At 46.1% G+C, this 24,635-nt stretch overlaps 1 protein-coding gene across 1 annotated transcript in view; it reads right to left on the bottom strand.

Moving 5' to 3' along the window:
* CFAP43 (cilia and flagella associated protein 43) overlaps positions 1-24,635 on the bottom strand; it is a 505,375-nt gene that overhangs the window by 392,981 nt on the left and 87,759 nt on the right. Inside the window, exons 6-7 of the mRNA XM_069239443.1 lie at positions 12,351-12,501; positions 8,389-8,471 (exon numbers count right to left, since the gene is read on the bottom strand). Coding sequence (XP_069095544.1) covers positions 8,389-8,471; positions 12,351-12,501 — 234 coding nt within the window. The remainder of the gene's footprint in view (positions 1-8,388; positions 8,472-12,350; positions 12,502-24,635) is intronic.

Raw genomic sequence — 24,635 nt, 5'->3', positions numbered from 1 at the left:
GGCTTTAAAGTTGTATTGGATGTGGTTAAGTGTGCATGGTCAGAGATATTGAGAATTCCGATATTGTTGGCTTGCAGGTTACCTGACAGATAGTGCACCAAGACAGGACACCAAAAAATGGGAGGAGGCTATGGACTGCTGTATGTGTGCAGGAAAACCAACATACTGAGGTCATGACTATCCCCATACGTTTTGAGCAAGTGTGGGATCACTGGAGACGCCATCGTGGGTATGAATAATTGTGATTTGCATGCACTTCTGTCACTTTTCATTCTAAGAGTAAAATGACTCCAAGATGAGGAACGCTACACAACATATGGACTGTCCTGTTAAATAAAGTGCATATTTGTATTCAAACACAAAAAAGTGAATGTAGAATCATACCTCAGATGAGGGGTTAATGACCGTCTTAAAAAATATATTTATCATCATAAAATTAATAAAAAGATTTATTCTAAACAAAAAAAACTGCACTACACCAGTGGTCTGCAACTGGTAGTTCGGAGGCTACTGGTAGCGGGCCAGTATCCTGGAAGAAGCTTCCTGAAGTGCAGCTCGTCATGTTGTGTAGCCATTTTAGCTATAGTTTTATGCATGTTATTTTAGCACACTAGGCCTGCCGCTGTGCACTTTAACCTAGAGATGTTTTATTTTAGCTTCATATTATTTTAACAGTAGCCACATTTGTGGTCTTGTTTTATTTTCTCTATCTAGCTATTTTTCGCCTAGGTCAGCAATGCGTTCTGAAACAAGACATTTCTTTCACTCTGTGCTTTTCTCAAGGCTGCAGTAAGATAGGTTGCCGGCAAAAGTGGTACGCTTTGTCTCCAATGTTCACAGAAACATACACACTCTTACGTGGGGATCCTTTCTTGGAACATCAGCGGTTTTATTATAAAAACACTACTTCGAACCACATACATTAGGAGGAGATTCCAGCCACATGACCACGACTGTATGCTGCTATTGGGTGGAGATGAGGCACTGCTAGTTAGCCGGAACCAAACCTGGATTAGGTGTCACATGGTGTGGGTTCAGACTCAGTCCCCTGCAGTCCAGGTGATTCTGCCGCCCAAATCCAGTAGTCTCATTAGGATAATGAGAACCTATGCGACAGTCACAGTATGTAATTCAGTGGGTCTAGCCATATTGTTAGCTGGTAGCATTATTCTTGTGCCAGGGTAACCTGCTGGTATTTCATTAGCCATATGGTGACATTTTATAATGAGAAAACTTTTCCTGACATTGTTATTAGGATCTCCCAACTTATGTTTTGGGGTTCTTGGTGTTCTACTACAATATCAAGTTTTGAATGTTGTCCAGGCAAAATATTGTATGCAGAGTGTTGAATAGCACAAGTATTGTGATGGATCTGTGGTACAGCTTACAAAGAAGGCAGGTTTCTGCAATTTTTAAACCTCTGGAGCAGGCCAGGGCATTCGTGGGTGGTGGTCACATTCAGAACTGGGCTGGGGTCAGTTGGTTGAGGGATGTACCTCAATGACAGCATAAATGGGGAGTTTAGATTGGGCAAAGGATTATAGGTAGTGTTCAAGGCACAAGAAGTATTAGGAAAATAATTTTGCCACACCACTGCAATCCACTGAGGTTTGCCAGTGGTCAAAGAGAACAACAGCTAATTCAGACTTCACAGAAATTTCCATCTTGAACCATAATCTAATACATGCTGGGGTGCGGGTCTAGCACATATACCTTCTACAAGGAGTTAGACCATTAGGGCCCAATTCAGAAAGGTAAATACACATGTTAACATTTATTCACATGTACATGTACTAATATAGCTGGGTGTAACTCTACACTTTTTTGCTATTCACCATTATAGAGTTTAGATTCACATCTAGGTTAAACTGACATGCGTCCACCCTCTAAAATCAGGGGGTGAAGCCAACTACAACAGCATTTACAAGTGAAAAGTCACTACTAGTGGCTTTGCACATGTAAGTGGAGATCCCTGCCACAGTAGAAAATAGAGAAATTATTCAAGATTATAATTTTAATTAAAAAAACGTTTTAATGTATAATATAAATAAATGTAAATGCAAACTATTTACTAACATAAAACTAATAAAATGAAAGCACATAAACACATCAAAATAAATGCATATTAAATAATTAACTATTAAATAAATGTATAAATTATTTCCTAATCAATTAAAAAAAAAACACCTCACTAACATTTGTATATTTACTATGCAGTAAATTGTATTGAAAGTTATGAGGTGAATTTTTTTTTTTTTTTTAAAGTTTAAACGTTATTTTTGATTAAGTTTATAACTTATTGAAATAAATATACATCTATACACACACACACAATTTAAATGTTGAAACAAGTTAATTAATTTAACAATAGTTCCTCTGAGGTGTTATTTTCCTGCCATTGTTTTCTATGGGAATGTTTAACGGTACTTGTAAGGTAAGTGGCCATGTGTGGTTCTTGATTTGCTCCAAAGCTGGGCTGGAAATTATTCAAGCCTGTATTGACTGTATTAACTATAGATGTGTAGTTTGTTAATAGCAATGGTCTTATTCTTTTTTCCATATGGTTATGTCTTTCCTAAAACCTTCTTTAAATTTCTCTAAACCTCTCCAGTTAATAGTTACTATTCCACCATTTTACAGCCTTGTCCCTCCCACATTTACTAAGTGTGTGGATATGTCAGCCACTTTGGCAGAGATCTCTGCACAGAAAAGTAGGAGAGGCGGAGGCAGAGATCTCAGCCTGAGCTTTGCAAATAGCATTTTGGAGCACATGAGTAATCCAACTTTATGTACTACATGCATTTTGTGGATCGAACTGCTAGATTCAGAGACACTGGTCACCTGCAAGGGATGTTGAGCCTGGATGACAATCTTGATTCACAGCATCTAAGTACCAGTTACACCAGATCAACCCTTATACCCTACAATTACATTTGAAATAGCTGATCTGTTAGTCAAATCATGCAGACATCACAGCAGATGTTCTTTATAATATGGTTTTTCCCTTGCATTGCTACCCACAATATTCTAACCTACGAACGATGTGGAAAAAAATATAATGAGTGCACTAGCCAGTAAGGACTTCAAATATTTTTTTAATGTCTTGAGTTTCCTTTTCTGGTATAGCCATAACATCCTTTTGCTATAATATCCAGGGCCCCAATTTGGCATTTTGAGGGCTTTTTTTAAAAGTAAGCACTATAATCATTTAAAATGTTGAATTCCTGAAACATTACAAAAATATTCTACAAAAACTATGGAGCTGTTTTGAAGTTTGCCGGACGGAGAATGCTACGTAGGGATGGCAGAGGACATTGTCGCTGCAATCTCAAGGGTCCTACAGTGCCAAATCTAGAGTAGTCTGTCAGCCCTGTGGACAGCTCTTAATACTGACAGGCCCTGCCGTCATGGCTCCTGTCAGTGTTGCAAGAATTTGCGGGATGGCTCTGTTCTCCGTTCTCCGTTCTCTGACCCTGTTGTCAGGACAGGACACTCCCCCCGCCGCGCAGCGCACCCTGCAGGTGCTCTGTCCCTGACTGCCGCTGCTGCCCGTGTTCGAGGCCCTCCTCCTGCCCCAGGCCCCCACCTGCGCCTCATCCCTGGTGGCCCAGTGGTGGGCAGTAAGGTTTGCTTCTGTCATGTTTGTATTCACTTCGTTTGTCTCTTCGTTTTGTCTCTGTTGTCTTGTTGTCTCTGTTGTGCCCACTGTATTCACTGTATTTCATTCACGTATCCTCTGTGCTAGTATCTGTTGCCTAGTAGTCATTGTATTGTTTTTGTCCCCTCTGTGCGCTTGATCCACATCTCGCTCTCTCCCCTTGCGCGTCTCCCATCTCCTCTGACCCCCCCACCCCCAATCCAGCACCATCCGCCCGCTTCCCTGACTTTTTTCCCCTTCTCCACACCCCCTGCCCTCCCACTTCCCCCTCCCCTCTAGCTACCTAGCGTTATTTCCCACCCCCCTCCCCACTCGCCGCTCCCTCGCCCATTTTTCCCGCCGCTTCGGCCCTGCCCCCCTCCCGCCCCCAGCTCCCCCGCCCTCCCTCCACCCCCTCTTAATGCAGGTCGCTGCGCGACGAGGGCGCGTTCTCTGACCCTGTTGTCAGGACAGGACGTTCCCCCCGCAGCGCACCCTGCAGGTGCTCTGTCCCTGACTGCCGCTGCTGCCCGTGTTCGAGGCCCTCCTCCACCCCCAGGCCCCCGCCTGCGCCTCATCCCTGGTGGCCCAGTGGTGGGCAGTAAGGTTTGCTTCTGTCATGTTTGTATTCACATTCGTTTGTCTCTTCGTTTTGTCTCTGTTGTCTTGTTGTCTCTGTTGTGCCCACTGTATTCACTGTATTTCATTCACGTATCCTCTGTGCTAGTATCTGTTGCCTAGTAGTCATTGTATTGTTTTTGTCCCCTCTGTGCGCTTGATCCACATCTCGCTCTCTCCCCTTGCGTGTCTCCCTCCTCCTCTGACCCCCCCACCCCCAATCCAGCGCCATCCGCCTGCTTCCCTGACTTTTTTCCCTTCTCCACACCCCCTGCCCTCCCACCTCCCCCTCCCCTCTAGCTACCTAGTGTTATTTCCCACCCCCCCCTCCCCACTCGCCGCTCCCTCGCCCGTTTTTCCCACCGCTTCGGCCCCGCCCCCGCCCCCCTCCCGCCCCCAGCTCCTCCTCCCTCCACCCCCTCTTAATGCAGGTCGCTGCGCGACTGCGCAGTGGGCGCGCCGATGGCCGCCAGAGGCAAGCCCGTCTGCGCCCGTCTGCGCCCGGACCGCGCCCAGCGCCAGAACCCCTGGACCTCGCCCTCCGCTCCGCACCCCGCCCAGGCTCAGCTACGACGCTGCCTCCCTCCACGCACTCAACAACGGCCGAAACCAAAACCAACACTGCTACCAAGCCGCCCCGAAGCACACCCACGGACCTTTCACCTGCCGCAACTGCCACTTCTCCTGCGACGAACCTCCAATCCAACGACCACCAGACCGAACCACCTCCACTGCATACTCCTCAACACCCACTCCGCACGCAAACACACCGTAGAACTCTGGGACCTGCTCGACAGCACCACCCCGGACGTAGCCTTCCTGACCGAGACATGGTGGAACGACTCATCCGCGCCAGACATCGCCATTGCCATCCCAGACGGATACAAGATCTCCCGCAGGGACCGCAACAACGGCTACGGAGGAGGTCTCGCCATCGTCCACAAATCCTCCCTCAAGATCACCACCCACACCGACGACCACTTCAACACCGCAGAGCTTCTACACTTCCGGATCCACACTGACCCAAACACCACCCTCAGAGGAACACTTGTTTACAGACCCCCCGGACCACGGCCCAGTTCTGCGACGCCATCGCTGACCTCGCAAGCACGCACTCGCCTCCACGGACTACATCCACCTCGGGAACTCAAATTTTCACCTCGAGAACAACAACGACCACAACTCCACCACGCTAATCAGCAACCTCACGAACCTCGGACTAAGACAACTCGTCACGTCACCAACCCAAGCCGCCGGACACACACTGGACGCCATCTTCTCCACCAGCGACCACGTTACCTTCAAAGACACCACCGAACCCTACTGGACCGACCACCACTGCATCCACTTCACCTACAACAAAAACACCGCACACCACCACAGCCGCCAACTCCCCCGCCGCAACTGGGGAAAGTCACTGAAGAACAACTTCTCAGCACCCTCTCCCAGAACCCACCGAATGAGCCCACCGACCCAGACACCGCGGCCTGCAACTTCAGACAATGGATCAAACACTGCGCCAACATCCTCACCCCACTGAAGAAACCCCCCAGCAACCAAACCAGCAAGAAAGCCTCCTGGTTCACCAATGAACTCCTGGCCTCCAAACGCGCCTGCAGGAAACTGGAAAAGAAATGGCTCCAAGAACGCACACCGGACAACCACGCAACCTTCAAAGACGCAACCCGCCGACACCACCAACTCATCAGGACCACCAAGAGGTGCTCCTTCAAAGACCGCCTAGACAACAACGCACACGACAGCAAAGAGCTCTTCCGCATCGTAAAGGAACTATCCACCCCCAGTGCCAACATCAACGACATCCCGCCCTCTCAGGAACTCTGCGACTCCCTCACCGCTTTTTTCCACAGCAAGATCGCCGACATCCACAGCAGCTTCAACACCCCGACCACGCCCACCTCCGTCACCACTTCGAACTCAAGCATTGACAACCCAATCACCGCCTGGTCCAACGTCGACAACGACATAACACGCAAAATCATAAACTCCATCCACTCCGGATCACCAACTGACCCCTGCCCCCACCACATCTTCAACAAAGCCGACTCTATCATTGCGCCTCAACTCTGCAAGATCATCAACGCCTCGTTCGAAACAGGCACCTTTCCGGAAAGCTGGAATCACGCAGACATCAACGCCCTCCTCAAGAAACCCAAAGCCGACCCCAAGGACCTCAAGAACTTCCGCCCCATCTCTCTCCTCCCCTACCCAGCAAAAGTCGCAGACAAGATCGTCAACCTTCAACTGACACGCCACATCGAAGACAACAACGTCCTCGACCCCTCACAAACCGGATTTAGACCCAACCACAGCACCGAGACTGCCCTCATCGCCGCCACAGATAACATCAAACGCCAACTCGACCACGGCGAGACCTCCGCCCTCATCCTCCTAGACCTCTCCGCGGCCTTCGACACGGTCTGCCACCGCACCCTACTATCACGCCTCCAAGAAGCCAGCATCCAGGAAAAAGCCCTAGCCTGGACCTCATCCTTCCTCTTCGGCAGAACACAGACCGTCCGCCTCCCACCCTTCCGCCAGAAGCCAACATCATCATCTGCGGCGTCCCCCAGGGCTCCTCCCTGAGCCCAACGCTGTTCAACATTTACATGGCCTCCTCGCACAAGTGGCCCGCCGTTACGACCTCAACATCATCACCTACGCCGACGACACCCAGCTCATCCTCTCCCTCACCAACGACCCTGCCACCGCCAAAGCCAATCTCCACGAAGGAATGAAAGCAGTCGCTGACTGGATGAGAAATAGCCGCCTGAAACTCAACACCGACAAGACAGAAATCCTCATCCTCAGGACATCCCCCTCCGCCTGGGACGACTCGTGGTGGCCCACCACCCTTGGAACGGCTCCGACGCCCACCGACCACGCCCGCAACTTGGGATTCATCCTCGACTCTGCACTCTCCATGGACAGACAAGTCAGCGCCGTCACCTCCTCCTGCTACAACACCCTCCGCAGGATCTACAAATGGATCCCGAACGACACCAGGAAGACAGTGACCCACGCCCTCGTCAGCAGCAGACTGGACTACGGCAACGCACTCTATGCAGGAATGCCAGCAAAACACCTCCAACGACTCCAACGCATCCAAAACGCCTCAGCCCGACTCATCACCAACGCACCCCGCCACAGCCACATCACCCCCCACCTCAAAGAGCTCCACTGGCTTCCCGTCGACAAAAAGGTCACCTTCAAGCTCCTCACCCACGCACACAAAGCACTCCACAACGCCGGCCCCTCCTACCTCAACGACAGACTCAACTTCTACACACCGACCCGCCAACTGCGATCCGCAAGCCTCGCCCTCGCCACCGTCCCCCGCATCCAACGAACCACCTCCGGAGGCAGATCCTTCACCTACCTCGCCGCCAAGACCTGGAACACACTCCCTACCTACCTCCGACAGACTCAGGACCTACTCGCCTTCAGAAGACTCCTCAAGACCTGGCTCTTCGAGCAGTAGCAGTCTCCTCATCGCCCCCCTCCCCCCAGCGCCTTGGAACCCTAACGGGTAAGTAGCGCGCTTTATAAATGTCTGTGATTGATTGATTGATTGTCCAACAGGACTGCTGCCTGTTAAACTTTTACATCGTTTTCCATTTCTCAAAACTAAACTCCCAAAGCAGGTGACTTCTTGAAAAATGAAAAGCTAATGACCCTCTTGCCATGAGAGTTTTCTCCCATGGTGTGGGGAGTAATTATGTTTTTTTTATTGTCCCACATTGGCAGGTTTTTCCCTGGTGAAGACAGACAGCAAAAAATTCCATCAGAACGCCCTCTCTAAATTGGGCAGGAAGTCGGATGGCAAAACTCCCACAGTCTACACTGTATGGCCTCTCAGAGGAGTATGACGGACCCAGAGTAGGTTCTATCGCTGACATACGTTCGGTTTACCCACCTCTAAATTGGCCAGCCAGACTAAATTGGGCACGGAGGATACACCTTCACTGCTACCACAGAGTACCCTCTCCACCAAATTCTAAATCAGCCCCTAATAATTCACAGTGCTGCTGAAAAAGAGCCACGGAAAGTAAAGCTTTTTTCAGTTCTGTTAGTAACCCTGTGAAAGTTGAAAAGGAAGAAAAATGTCTCACCTGTCCTGCGGTATATAGTTCATCTTTGTAAATGGCCATCGTTCTTATTTTCCCTTCTGGCAGCGAGGTATCTGACAAACGCCCTGAAAAAATAAATGGGCAGGGATAAAAAATGCTGGGTACAAATAACTATGAAGCTGCCTTCAAATGTCATGTTACATGCTGTATCTCATGTGACAGTATAATTGAATTAAACTTTATTGAGACATAGTAGATGGTGATGGACATTTTTTTCCATTTGCACTAGGTGGAAACAATTCCAAGCTGACAAAGGACCTGACATCCTTTCACCAAGAACATGCTCATTGGCGAGAGATGGCCAGTTCATGCTAGTTGTTCTGATTGAAACCAATCACAATGGTCCCAACACAGATCCCTGAACTAATTGGTTGAGATAACTGATTATCAGATTGCGGAACCAACACGCTGTTTCAGTAATTCACACTGACTCTTTCAACCTATCAAAATAGGTTGATAAATAAAGGACCATTATGATTGGCTGGGGGAATGCATTCAGAATAGCTGTGGCTAGGCAGTACCTTTTGGACCATGTTCTGCATCCCTCAGAGGCATGAGTAGCCTAAACACAGTTTTCTATAGTTCAGCACAGAATCCACCATTTACAGTGCTCCCCCTGAAGGGCAGATTTTGGAAGATTTCCAAAACTGTTTCCACTCTGGAAGGGACTGAGATAGCTTTTACAATGTCTTCATTTCAGCAAACAATTTCCTCCATTCGTACCTTAAAAATGTGGCTGAGTCAGTCAAAGCAAGAGCTATCTCAAAGTTCAATAAAACAAAGAATTCATAACATAGGCTGATTTAATAAAATGAGCCCTCACTAATCGGACTTCTATTTCACACTGTTTGCCCCAGTGAGAAAATACAATACGAATACCAAATATGCAAAAGAAACCATCACGACAGATGCATGGGCTAAGCTGAAACTGGTGCTGTGCCAGGTCTATTGAAATAAACTGTGCAATGTACATCATCATAGACTGTGGCTGCAATGTATGAGTGGAATGGTTGGGAGAGAGTTGTAAGTAGGAGGTGGGAAGGGTATTGGGCTGTGAAGATGTTTCTACTTTTTAAACTTGAAGCTATATCCTCATATGTGTAGTGGCAAATTCTTCAGTTGGAGACAGAAATATGAATCTTGCACAGAGAGATTTGATCAGTTCCACAGTGCTCAACTTCAGTAGGTGGCTGTAGGTGGGGGTCACCAGCAATCATTTCTGGGGACTGGTACTTATTTTTCCACATCATACATTTTCCTAGAGCAAGAGAGGGAAACACACAAGACGGAAATAAGGAGGGAAAAAAAGGAGGATGTAGGATCTGCAAGAGTGAGATGAAGGGTCAGACAGCGGTTGCTAGTGGAGTAGAGAGGCATGAGGTGGCTTGAAGACTGCACAACCTTGGTATTCAGGGTGCTGACATTTAACAGTGTTGGCCACAGGATTCTAAGCAGAGCTTTGGACACCGGCACTCATTCTTTCACAAATCACGCACTGCAGCTCCATGTCTTTGGAATCATCTACCATTTTAGGTAAGCATCACAGGCTATTGTAGAGAAGGATGCATAAGATGGTAGCACAGAACAATCAATGATAATCCCTTTGCAAACGTTTGTAGTATATACGGATTTGATTAACAGCTGTGACTGAACTAATATTCTAACTTTACTGCAAACATTAATATCAAATACTTATGGAACGAACATGTGCATTGCTGTGTATGGATATGGAACACACAAGATATTCAGTAGATTACCAGTCTCCTTCTTCCAAAGCATATTTGAAAGCATTCCCAGAAAGCAACATGGATTGCGGGGTTGGGACTAATGAAAAGCTGTTCTCCTCTAGGAATCTAAGGACTCATTTAGAGTTGTGGAACAGGAGCACTCCCATAAGTTGGGGGGAGCTTCCCCCACCCAACTCGTATTTCCCCCCCACCTCTTTTAGAGTTTTCTGGTTTTCTGACAGCAGAGCCTCAGTTAGATATTCAGTCGGAAACCCTTGACCCTGTAGTCTGTCTATAACAGCACTCTTTAGTTAGTGACAACAATCTACTATAGTTAATTGTTTTTTAAACTGCTCAGTACCGTGACATTAAAGGAGCTAGGTAGCAGATTCCAGTACTATACTCCAGCTGCTTACTGACATTTCCCTCCCATTTCATTTTGTCATCACTAGATGATTGTAAGTTTTAGGACAATGGATGAGCACATATTTCTTTGTGGTTTAGCTAACTGGAAGCGCTTGGTAAGGTTTGGCTCCAGGTCTTAGAAGGACTTCTAGATAACAATGAACACAGTACCTTTAACAGAAAAGTTGTGAAGCAGTCGCTTGGTCTTTACTACACATGCTTGCTTAACATCATGGTACAGCACTTAAACCCGTAATATACTTTGCTAGCCACTGCTTGGCTATCTCTCACATAAAAAAACAGTACCTTTGCTTACATTGTTCTTGATAGATATTTTGTTTCCCCTTCAAATTCATTATTTCTCAACATCTTCTCAACACCTTCCCTCCCATGCCTTGGAAATTTCCTACTAGACTGGAAATAGTAGAAAAGTTAGGGAACTGGAGTGTCCTAACAATGTAAAACTAGTGGACGCAAGTGGCATGTTCAATGGCAGAACTGAAAATCTTTTTGGAAAGATTGTAGTTTGTGACTTTCCTATTATCAAGATAAAGCATCTGTAGAGGGAACAAAATATCTCCCCAAACCAATGTTACAGAGCCTAATATTTGTTTCCGCAATAGTATAGCATTCAGTGATTTGAGACTTTGAAGCAAAAAGCCAAACAGCATCAAAGTCAGGATTATACTAAAACAGATAATACCCCAACTCTTTAGGGGGCACTTGACTACGATTGCCAAGTATGTTTTATTTTAACCAATGGCAATCCACCATGTTAAAAATGAAATAAGGGCCCGATGTACAAACACGCAGGCCACAAATAGTAGGTTCAAATTGAGGACAATCTTTTTGCGACTTGTCTGTAATTTTGTGATAAATGTCCGTACTAACAGGTTACATTGCCACATCCCTATTCCATTTGCAGGGGTTGCAGAGAAACTGTTCCTAATACACATTAATTAAGTAGGAAGCTATTTGCAACCCACTACAATCGGCAACGAACACAGGGATGATGGCTTCGAAGGGACAGCAGATTGCATTCCAAATGGGAAACATTAAAAAAAAAGAAACACACACACAACCGGAGGTCCTTGCAGTAATAGCTTTAACAAAAATAAAAATGATTTACCGTTTGGGAAGACACTGGGGAGCAGGCAGTGGTCATCTTTCACAATTCCCAAAGACGATGTGAATTTCAACTCCTTTGAGGTGTCAGTGACTTTTCAATGGTTGGCGAGTGCAACTGCGATCACAAACCATTGAAACATGCTACTGTGAATTGAAATCAGGAGATGATGCCCATTGCACACCTCCTCCTAATTCAAATTCAGAAAGAGTTGCTAAACCCCATTTGTGATTTAGAATGGCTTTTCCCAATTGCGAAATGGGTTTAGTACATGGCCAAACACCCTTTACCAGTCACAAACCATGCCAGTTTTCTAATTATATGGTTTGAGACTATAAAACGGTCCATGCATCTGAACCCACATCTCTGTTATGAGAGCAAAGATGTTGTCAATGGCCATCCAAAGAGAGATGCAACTGAGCAGTTTTATTTAGACAACCACATCAACAACTGAGTGGTACAGTAGTTGCAAACTGAGATCTGGATATATCTTGACATGTAAAAAGTATAGATCTACAATAAAGATATGCTAGCAAATACCAGATGCACTGCAATAATTACATTTCTGATTAAAGTTGGCTTCGTGTTAATATTTAATAAAGTAACTTACTAACAGTCTTTCTCATATAATTAGAGAGAAAACAAAGTAAGATGTTGATTCATGTAGTAAAACTTCCAATTCTTACCACCAGTTTCTGTCTTGTGAAGCATGGTAACCTTTTGCGTGTCCAAATTAAATAAAAAAATGTGTCCCTCTAGGCAGCCGGCATATAAGTTGGACGTTGAACTCCAGCAATGACAAGCCAGATGGACTGTAGGTTTGATCTCTTCTTTTGGCTTAAATACAAAAAAAAACATGTGAAAATGAGTATATTTCTGAATGCTGGAGGCAATTTCGTTGGCTGAAGTTCAGTATGTCTGTGTTTTTGTGGTGACAAGTACATACAATGAAAATAATACTTATCATTAACTCAAATTTGCAAGCCCTGTACGGGGGTACTGCACACATGCCCAAGACATTGCACTTTAATATGGTCCTAATCCAGTAGGTCAGCTTTTCTAACACTGCTGGTAGTTGCTTTCACAGGATGCAGTCAATGGGCATCTGGGAACTCGCTGTGACCCTCCTCTGAGCCACTCCTCCATCACATTCCAGGGATACCAGGGCCATAAGGCGGATCAGGTCCTGCCTATGGGCCTGGTTTACCATACACACATGTCCTGGCAGGTACTGTTTGGGAAAACCAGCCTTTCCACCACCATGGTCTGACTGGCACAGGCATCACTCAAAGCAGTGACAGAGCCCCCATTCATTGTGATCTGGTGAAAGTGATGACTCCCTCCATCAGGGAACACAAGTTTACCCTCTGGGTCCACCTCCCAACTATGGTACGCTAAAGCATGGTCTACCCTCTGCTCCTATGAATTACCTCTCCCGAATACACATTGGCCATTCCTGTGGAGTTCCCACCAGTGTGTGTGGTCTCCAGGTACAGAGGGGGTCCCTCTGTCTGTGCCTTAACTGGGAACAGTCTAAGCACCTGGGCCTGTAAAAGGGTGCCCTGGGCCTCTGCCCATCAGAACCTCCCCTTATTCTCAAAAGGGCATGGGAATCCTTCTCACCACACTAGTTTAGGGCCCTTTTTTGGGACGTATGTGTTTTACCCTCAACCTCTCCTTGCTCTGCTTGAGGGGGGACCGGAACATCCTTCTTGGAGGTCACTCCCACATACCCTAGTGTTGATCCAGAGGTTTGCTTCCTTTGCAAGCTCTCTAGGTGGAGTGAGCTTGGAATCTACTAGGTGGTGGTACAGTTCTGGAAGACAATTACTGAACATGTTCTCTTTCAAAACAAGCTTCTACAGCTCATCATAATTACTCCCTATTTTGATACCTTTCACCCAACCATCCAGTGCCTTACAGGAATACTCCACGAAATCCATCCAGGACTTGTGAGACAGCTCCTGACCATCTCTAAATGTACTTTTATTGGATAGGAACATAGTTCACCACCATGGCTTCTTTCATCAGTGAATACTTCATCCAGTCTCCCTTTCCCAGGCCCACTTGTGTATCCTACCCTGAACTGGGCAAATGTTTCCATAAATTACCCACCGAAATCTGCTCACCACCACTTCAGAGGCCTCAAACTACTTATCAATGTCATCCCCATGATATAGCTAGGCACCAGGTGTTTGGGGATATGGACCCTCTTATCTTTTCTAGGCAATATCGTGTCACTGCTACAATCTTCACTGGGCTCTGTGGCCCTTCTGGCCTTCAAGCCCAGTTCTTTTTTACTCACTCCATGAGCCAACAACCCCTTTTTCTCTTTCAGGGTCAACCTTTTCTCCACGAAGGCTCTCTGAGTCCTTTTTGCCTTCATGGTCAACTGCTTTTTTCTCTTCTGCAGCCAGTTTTAGCTTGGCTAGCTGCAACTTCAGTTCTCTTTATCTCTCTCTCACTCACTCTCTCATTCTCTAGGCCCTTGCATCCTCAGATTTTACAAGGGCCAGGTTGTGGAAGGACACAATTCTTGATCACACAGGGGTTCTCACTCCACTTGCCCTCCTCTGTTCTTTGGCTCTGGGCCCATGCCCAGGATATTTTCTTCTTCCTCTTCCACGTCATCCTCCTATTCTACATCATCATCATCATCCTGCTCCTGCTATGTAGACTATAGCTGGTGAACCTCTCCCTAGGTTCTGAGGGCTTTCTGGTACTCCAGTGTCTTGAAACTTTGGCTATCTTCAGCCCCTTCTCCTTGCACAACTTTTTAAGCACTGACAAAGTAGTCTCCTTCTATTTTTACAAAAAAATAAATCACAGGTGCAAAGTATGGGGCAGAATGTGAATCTGGTAAAAGTAAACTACTGCCCAATTAAAAATGAGGAAAATTTGAATAAAACGATTTTGATGTCATATTATACAAGGGGCATTTGGTTTTACACAAATCACTGAGTGGTGCGACACAAACACAATTACTGAATCCCACCACTTAACAACAATGTAAGAAATTGGGTTATAAGTTGAGAAAGTGAGACCCCCATGTAAGTAAACAAAAACAAACCAACAAAAACACACACAATCCTTGACAGAGTGAACTACAAAAGTCTTAACTTAGAGGCAATGTGCAAAGCATTTATGCAGCATTTAAACAGTAATAAAGCGAAAACACAAGAAAAATCCTACACCAATTTAGAAAAATAGAGTACACTTTAATACATACAAATACACCAGAACAAAATAAATCCAAAACCTAGAACCAGAGATATGATTTATTTAAATTTTCAGTAGAAATAGCACGAGAAAGCACAGTTATTGTTTATGAAAACTACTTGTCAGAACTAAGGCAAAGCTTATATTTCATTACCTCCATGCAGGAAGTATGTTCCAGAGCCATTTTGTATATCAAAGAATATTTTAGAGTTATTTTCCTTTATAAAAAAATAAATACAAAAAAAAAAAAAACAGTTATCTTTGCCCTCATACCTTGTGATAGTTTTGGAAATGAAGCACCCCCTACCTCCCTGATGATAAGTGGGAGTTGTTCTTATTTGCATCAGTATCCTTCTTGGTTTGAGTCCACAGGAGGTAGGGGAAACTAGCTAGTACGCTAGGCTCACCTTTTTACAGGATAGACCTTGATTCATATTTCCTATCAGCAAAGCATTGCGGTGCAAGAATCAAGGATTCAAAAATCAAAACAGTTCAAAGAATAAGGAATCGAAGGCCAAAACAGGTTTATAAAAATAACTAATATATTAGGTAATTATCACAAAAAGACAAAGGAAATAGTGCACAAAAAAACTCTTTTTTCTGTAGAAATCCTTTGAGCCAGAAGTTTTCTTACAAGCCCAATGGTAATACAAATCTGTGGGGAACAGTGGAAAGGTTAGGACATTTTATGAAATGTTACTCAATTTGTTTAGCAAGCCCATGTCAAACAATAACCATGCACAAGGGCATGTAGGACATATGGGCATATGGCCTGAGGATTACCATAAGTGGCTTCAGTTATCCTCTTCCCTTTAAAAGTTTCTATGGCCCAAGTCTCTACAAAATCAAACAAGCTCCATAGAAAATCATAAACAAGCAGACAAAGTCTCCAGGTGGCTAGGTCCGATGAAGTCGGATTTCTGAAAGCTATTTCCAAACAACTCATGATTCCCCTTATTTGTCTGCTTCAGGAATTACCGAGACCACCAGTAACAGCAATTCCAGGCCTTAGAAATGGGAATGATTACGAGCTAGTCATGATGGCCGCATGGGGCTCAAACAGCAGGTAGGCAAGGTACTAATCGCAGATAGACTACACCAATATGCTTGTGGTAAATAAAAAAGTTAGTTCTCCTACCTCCGGTCTACTCATTCCAGGAAAGACACTGATGCAAATAAGAACAACTCCCATGTATCATCAGGTAGGGAGGGAGCGCTTCTTTTCCAAAACTGCTACACGGTATTAGGGCATAGATAAGTATTTTTAAAGGAAAAAAAACCTCATCGTTTCTTTGGTACCCAGAATGGCACTGTAATGTACTTCCTTTACTGAGGGATTTTTTCTGTTCTTCTACGTACAATACACGAAAAGCAGGTTGTAAACAGAATAGCGAGGGGTCATTAAGGTGAATGGAGCCATTGCTCTGTTACTGGTTTTACTGAGAACAATTAGTATTAACATTTAGGGTGGCTGACACTTAAAGAATGATTCTTGGTAGCATGCCAGGTCAGAGTTGTTTGGCACTTTGAGTGTTTGAACTAAAGTGTTATTTAAAAAAAAAAAATATTTTATAATATATTTTTGGGGAAAAGATATCAACTACCAGTAGAAAATCAAGTGACTTATCATAATAGTTATTTACATTTCAAAAATGGATAGGGAATTCCACCCAAAAGATTGAAATAAAATTACTAAATTCTTTTACAGTTTCGTTTACACAATGGCCTGTGTGGTAATTGGTCATTGAGTGCTTGCAAGACACCTCGTCATATATTTAAAAAATCATAGCCTGGTTAGGGTTTCTGTTCTATCCACGTACATAGGGGTCACTTTCATAAGCTCATTTGTTATTAACATGTGCATACCGACAGGCAGGGCCTTAAGTGGGCCGGGTCCCTCAGGGTCTCAGATCAGGCAGTATTTAAAAAAGGGGATTGAAATGGATCCCTATTACGTCCTATAATAATGTTCTTAACTTTACAGGCAACAAAACACTGATCAGGTGATAAATGATTGTAAAAACTGTTAAGGTAATCGTCGTCAGCACTGGAGTTCCTGTTGACATTTCACGTATTACTTAATCTTGCATTCCATAAGAGTGTTTGCTTTTTCGATGTTCTGTTTTTGTAGTTTATTTTGCACAGCATATTAACCTTGTACAGTGCTTAATGTGAAATGAGTCGTCGAAAGTGTCTGTGTGAGTTCAGGTTGTGGTTTGGTGTTTCTCATGTTCAACAATTGAGAGCTCTGAAGTGGAGGTAGAAGGTAGAGCGAGTTTCACACAGTGCCTGACAGTGGGTTATAAAAGGCTTCAGAATACATGCTCAGCTAATCCTCGGTCTCTCTGCAGATCGCACAAAGCAATGGTCATGTGCACCAATTGGAATTGTGATTCTATATAAAAGTGTGTGAGGAGTTGAAATATTGACAGAGCAAACGTTACAGGTGAGTATGTGTCCTGTACGTGTGGAGGGTGAATTGAAGGAGATGCAGGGAACTACATGCCCACGAGGGTGAGGAAGAGGAAAGAAACAAAGTGTAAGATGTGGGGAGGAAAAGGATATAGGGTCTAGCAGAGAGACTACAGAAGAAAATAATGTGACTGGAAAAACACGAGTGTTCGAGACACTCTTAAGACTACTGCCCCTCCCACAGACATTCTACTATTTAATTCACTCATATTTTGAAAATTGAAACATTTTTCAATTTAAATAATTCATAACAAAATCATTATTGTTACACGTGTATCCAATACCGGTAACAGGCATTGTCAAAGTCAATAGGTTTGGATTGTTTTAGGTGCATGTCCCTTACTGTGTGAAATGTCTTTGATGAAAGCTCACAGCAGGGGACCAAAATACTTGTCGGATGGTACTATGGGAATATGGGAAGCTAAGTATTTTATTTTACATGTTTTAAGTCATGCCAATACTTAAATCGGTCATGCCCCCTTGGAAAGAATTTATATTTATGAATCTAAGGCCAGAAACCTTACAAAGACCGACCCCCCCCCACACACACTTTTTTTCATCCTACTCAAAGCCCTGCCAGGCTATACATATTTTGCTAGCGTGCTGTAATGAGATGAAGTGCTTATCTACCATGCAGAAGTACACATCCCTGGGACCCACAGGTGTACAGGGGCAAGGGGAGGGGGAACAAAAAAAAAGCATTTGCAATGCAATAGGGTCTCGCATTTCTCCGAGTTACAGCTATTAGCAGTTGTAAACTCCCAACCGGACTTTTCTTGCCACATTAAATGGAAAAAAACAGCGCGATCGCGCTACTACAGTTCACTCGTAGTGAAATCTATCAGCAAAAGTGCAACTATGCAAAAGTGCAATTATGTACGAAACCGGCAAAAGTGCAATTAACTATGTAACAGGGTCGATGTCATGCAAAGCGCTGGACATCTGCCAAGCGAGATCGCGTTGCGAAAAAAAAACAAAAAGTAGTCCACAAACCTGACAGGAAACAGCGAGCCTCACGTGTTTTCAGTACTTGGTCGCTGCGCTCGAGGAGGGCTAACCACCGAAAAAGGCATGACATATGCATGCCTTCCACTAATGAAAGGAACCAGATTTTGAAAGGCAAGCCCACGAACCAATGAAAGACACTGAAGTAACATGGATGGGGCTCCGAGCCCTTTTCTATCTACTAAAGCGTCTTGCAAGCGAAACGCATTCGACGCAGGCTCGACCCTAAAAATTACTTGCCTTCAATAATGCTCCTTCTGTTGGTTACTCTGCTTAACCACAAATTCCACACCATGTGAATATCCCTAAGAGCCTCACTGGACCTGGAAGATTTTTCAGAATAGCTTTGTGTGGCTACGTGTCAATTCTGGTCCATCTGGAAGTGACGACTGGGGCTGTATATAGGCACCTCTTATGTACGCTGATGTCAGTTTCTTTCTGAACGTTATCGGTGACCTCGTACACGGAGTCCATTAGTAATCAATTAAATGAAAGTGAAGATCTCTAGTAATGGGACCTTTAATATTTGAAAGAGTCCATTACTCAGAACGGTGAGGTGGGAGGCGGGTGAGGAATCTGCAGATATATAGAAAATCAACCAGATAGAGCCTTACCAAAGGTAAGTAACTTGTTCTTCGGATTGATACTCCCACAACTAGATTCCTCACCTTGAGAACAGATACCAAAGCAGTACATCCCAAAGAGGTGGGTCTGTGGAATGGCTCAGACTCAAATGTCTCCAGGACCAAATAGGTAAAATGCCCTTCCCATCGGAGCTGGTTGTCAAGGCAGTAGTGGTTAGTGAACGTGTGCACTGATACCCATGTTGCAGCCTCACAATTGTTCACAATAGGCACTTCACGGGCTAGCATGTGATAACAGCCTTGCTCTGGTGGAATGAGCTCCATCCGATCCTCAGGCTGCTTCTTTGCCATTGCGTACCTGATCTTAATACAGAGGGCTATCCCTCTGGATAAGGTTCACTTCTGCACTGCTTTGCCTTTCTTTACCCCAGTGAACCCCATAAAGAGCTGATTGTGCACTCTGTGGTCTTTAGTATGGTCTGTGTAGAAGCAGTGTGTTGTTGTGGCTTTCAAACAACCTCTATTCCTCTTTGAAGGGATGAGGTGGAGCAAATAACTTCAAAAAGTGATGGAATGTCCGCTATGGAAAGCTGCTACAACCTTTGGAAGAAAGACCACCTTGGTCTTGAGCACCAGCTTGTCGAAAAGGAAGTGGTATAAGACAGCTGAACTGGCAGAGCTTGAAGCTCAGTCATGTGATGGGCTGGCATTATCACAATGAGGAAGACCATCTTCAGTGTCACCAGACAAAGGGGACAACTGTGTAGTTGCTCAAAAGGGGCGAACATCAGGAAAGTAAGGACCAAGTTTAAGTCCCACTCTGGCACCACAAAAGGTTTCAGAAGAAACAAATGGACCAAACATTTAAGGAAACACATCACAATGGGTGATTTTAACGAGGGATGGGAGGTTGGCAAGTGCAAAAAAGCCAACAGGGTAGACAAATAAGCTTTAAAAGGGCCCACTGCAAGATCTTGCGGGGGCAAAGGGAAAACAAAATGTAGCACATCCAACAATGGCTGGTATAGGGTGCATATCAAGGGAACAACACCAAGCCACAAACATGTCTCCAGGGTCTGAGTAAATGGATTTCGTTGAGGGAAGCTCATCTGCCAGGATAACATCCATCACCTAAGGAGGGAGAAAGATCAGACACATTCAACTGCTGCAGTTCAATCTCCATGCATGGAGTTTCAGCTTGCATAGACAATGGCACAAGACACTGCTTTGCTGCTACAAAAGAAGATTTTACTGAACCTGCAGCTCGATCAGTGGACAGATGCACCTGCCCAGAAAAAAACTTGCCTGTCCCAATTCAGATCCACTAGGATGACTTGGGCCTGGTTTTCCTGATCTCATTCAGAAATCGGTGTAGAAGAGGAAGCAGCAGGAAGGTATACAGATGTCCTGTGTTCTACTCTAGGCAGAATGCGTGTCTACGATTAAGTGTTCTAGGGAATTCCAATGTACAAATGTTTTGACACTGCAAGACCTCGGCAGAGGTGAAGAGATGTAGCCAGGTCTCTCCCTTTATGGAATATGTCCTGTGCCACCTCTGAATGTAGTTGTTATTTGTGGTCCACTAGGCATCACCGGCTGAGTTTGCCAGCTGTCGCTTTTGAACAACCCGATAGGTGGTTCACAATCAGGGAAATGTCCTGCCGATCCAGCCAAATTCAGAGGCGAAGAGCCTTCTGGCACAGGACCCAAGACTCCACACCACCATGCTTATTGTAATATCACATGCAGTGGAGTCGTCTGTGAAACCCTGAACAAGTCTCCCCTTGATAGAAGGCCTATAAAGCTAATAGTCCTCAGCTCCAGCATGTTGATGTGGAAGGGGTATCCACCGAAGACCAACAGAGTCCTCCGATCTCCACCTCTCCCAGTCACCTCTCTCAGATGACCTCCCTAACCCAGCAGTGATGCATTTGTTACCACCATCAGCTCTGGGTAGGGTAGATAAAGGGGTCTTTCCATGGTCCAATCACAAATGAGCAGCCACCACTGGAGATCTCTTACCGTCTTCTCTGATACCGGATGCAATCCAAAAGGTTACCCTCGTGGTGAGCCCACTGAGACTTCAGATTTCACAGCGGAGCCTGCAAATGCAATCATCAGCAAGCAGAATGCAGGAAGCAAGCTGGTCAACAAACCTCCAAGAGCTTGAGGTTGAAACATCAGGATCAAAGCCTGAATGTCCTTGTTGGCCTGAAGGAAAAGCATGAAAATGCAATGTGTTCAGGGCAGATGAAAGGGAATCTCTGCAAAGGAGTCAGGTGTGACTTCAGCACACTGACTCTGAACCCCAAAGATGTAAGGTTTGCCATCACCTCAAATTGGTCTATGTCACTAGAAGCCAGTCACTGAGGTGGAAGGCTAGTACTCTCAACCTCCAGAGATATGCTGCTACCCCTACATCACCTTCATGAAAACCCAAGGGGCACTGGTGAGACCAAAAGGGAGCAGGGCAAACTGAAAGAGCTTGTGGCCCACCTCGAACCCCAGCTAGCATGTGTGGGCGGCAGGATGGTGTTAGAAATTGGGTTTTTGATTGGCAGAGGTATGCACCCTGTCCAAGAGGAAACACAATCCTAATCAGGCTAAGTCAGATACACACCATAAATTAACCTGTGTTCACCTTTTGTAGCTTGGCACAGAGCAAACAGGCTTCACTTAAGAGACAATGTGTAAAGTATTTGTGCAACACTTCAAACAGTAACACAGTGAAAACACCACAAAAAGACCCCAAACAGGATAAAAAAAACTGGTCTTAATTTTAACAAACAAAACAAAACTAAAATGACAAACGTCCAATAAGTAGAAGCTCGGATATGAATTTTTAAAGAATAAAGTTATTTGTAGTACTTAGAAGCATCAAGCGCCAACCAGGGCTATCTAGTCACGGTAGACCGGGTCAAATCTGAAAAGGCATGATGACCACAATGGAGCGTGAGTTGGATGCAAGGACCAGACTTGGCCCGCTAAAACAGTAACTTAGGCCCTCATTATGAACATAGCGGTAAACACAGCTCCGCCGGCGGTGGCGGTAACTACCGCCAACAGTCAGGCGGTCTGGACTGCCAAATAATGAACCACCTGAAAAACAGGCAGCCTGAAAACCACTCACCGCCAGCAGAGGAGTGCCGACAAAGACGGCAGAGGCCGGCCACAGGCCGACGGAAAGGCCCTACCCACCCATCAAATAATGAAGCACTCGACCGCCGTCAGTTACGGGGCGGGAACCACCGCCACGCAAAGCCAGGCGGAAACGAACCAAATAAAAAGGAAACACTCACCGTAGGCTCACACAACACGTCGAAGCAGACATGGATAGAGAGTTGCAAATCATGCCTGCCCTGCTCCTTGCCATATACCTCCATGACCGAGACCGCCGCCGAAGACGACTGTAAGTACTGCAACCTTCTAAACAAGGGAAGAAAGGGCACAGTTACATAATCACCCACTCCACCCACCCCGCAATGCACACACAACGCCCTCACAACAGCACAAGCCATACACCCCACAGCAAGAGGTACTTACCCGACGCACGGCAAATTAAACCCGCCCAAATTACACACAAGTACACAAAAGCCCCCCACAAAGAAACGATGAACCACGGATCCTGAGTGTGCCAAAACCAACACTGGCCACACAAATGTTAATTAAGCTCCATGAGCAACAGAAGTCCAACAGAAGGCCAATGGCCAGTCCATATTCCGAAGTCCGATGGGCCCAAATGGCCCCAACTTGACTCCCACAAGTGCAAAGGTACTCCACCTCATAGGGGCAACAATGGGGCATCCAGGCACCTCAGGGAACAGGGGGTGGTGAGGTGGGGGACTTACGACTGGGAGGGGGGGCTTGGCTTTACGTTTGGGAGGTGGAGGGGGCTTGGGTCTGGTCGTAGCAGCTGGTGGAGCAGCCTTGGACTGGGGTGCGGCAGATGTTCCTGGGCCAGCACAGGTTCTCTTGCTCACAGGGGAGGTAGCACAGGAATGGGAAGGGTGGACAGAGGTGGGTTGTGATGTGGGAGGAGTGGACAGGGCAAGGTGGTGGGCACGTGTAGGGACGAGACTGGGTGGTCCAGTGGGTTCGAATAGGTCAACACGGGATTGGAAAAGTTTGTTAGGGGCAATTGTGGTGGACCTGGAGGAAGGTGTGGGAGTGGAGGTAGAGGGAGTGGTTGTGACAGGTGTGGGTGTGTGTGATGTGGGTGCAGGAGACTGTACAGTATGGAGAGGTGTGGTGGAGGTGTGTTGGGTGGGTGTTTTGGAGCGTTTGAGTGTCTTGGGAGGAGGGAGGGTGGACACAGTGGGACAAGACAGGCTGCCAGTGTAAATGTATGTTGTCTGTGTGTCTGCAAGTTTAGTGAGTGTGCTGCACATGTCAACCAAAGTCGTTGTGGTGAGTGCAGGTGTGATGTCTGGGGTGCATGAATGGATGTCTGATTTTGTGGTGAATGCAAGAATGGGGTCAGCAACAGTGAATAAGGGAGCAGTGCCTGTGAGTGTGCATGTAGAGGTGACAGACAGGGAGGCGGGAGAGGTGGACACACTGGGGGAAGTGGATGTTGGGGTGTGTGTCCTTGTATGTTGTCTGTGTGTATGCCTGTGGTGGGAAGTGTGGTGCTTGTATTTTGCAGTGTGCTTCTTGTGTGTGGGTGCATGGCTGTCAGAATGTGTGCTTGGGAAGGGTGAAGGGAGTGGGGTGCTGGAAGGGGTAGAGGTGGTTGGAGGGGGGGACGCAATGACCAGGGACACTGACTGCAGTCAAAGAGGAGGCCAGAGCCTGAAAAGATCTCTGTAGGCCAGACACAGCACCGTGAATGCCATCCAGGTAGGCATTGGTCTGCTGCACCTCTGACGCTAGCCCCTGGATGGCATTGACAATGGTTATCTGACTTACAGAGATGGTCCTCAGTAGGTCAATAGCCTCCTGAGGGCAGCAGGGCTGACTGGGGCAGGGGATGAGGTGCCTGGGGCGAAGGAGACGCCCACCCTTTTGGGTGAGCGGGCACAGGCAACTCGGTGGGGAGCAAATGGGAGGGCGGTGATGGTATGGGGGTGGCGGAAGATGCCACAGAATGGGTGGGCCAACTAAGGTCCACCACCACCAGGGAGCTCTCATCAGAGAAGGTATCAGAGTCACTACCTCCAGTGGTAGTTGCCTCCCCCGTGGTACTCCCCTCGCCCTCCAACCCACTGGTCCCCTTGGTGTTGCTTGACTCTGCGTCTGTGGAACCGTGGGCCGCTGCATCCCCACTCGCTGGTGCCTCAGCTCCATCGCCAGATGATGCTGATGTACACAGACAACACAAGAGAACAGGGATGGGAGACAAAACAGGAGAGGAACTTGTAAATAGCTGAATGGCGGTACATAACTGGTTCACACATAAACCCAGCCTGCAAATATTCCACAATGCAGCACCTACCGCTATACACATGGCTATGCCCCTGACTAGTGGCCACAACCCTGCTCTACACCCATTCCCTACATCACCAAAGGACCTGAAGTACTGCAGACCTGACCATTACAACCCAACTCCCCTTGGGGGCCATTATGTAAAAGGACATCAGTCAGAGTCCCTGCCACTAGACAGCATACATACCACAGCACACTCACACATCCATCAAGGAGGCATACAATGGTTTCTGTACTCACCCCCTTGTGTCTGCTGTGCAGCCTTCA

Source organism: Pleurodeles waltl, chromosome 6, assembly GCF_031143425.1.
Source record: "Pleurodeles waltl isolate 20211129_DDA chromosome 6, aPleWal1.hap1.20221129, whole genome shotgun sequence".
Classification (NCBI taxonomy): Eukaryota; Metazoa; Chordata; class Amphibia; order Caudata; family Salamandridae; genus Pleurodeles; species Pleurodeles waltl.
This window is presented reverse-complemented; position numbering and strand designations above follow the sequence as displayed.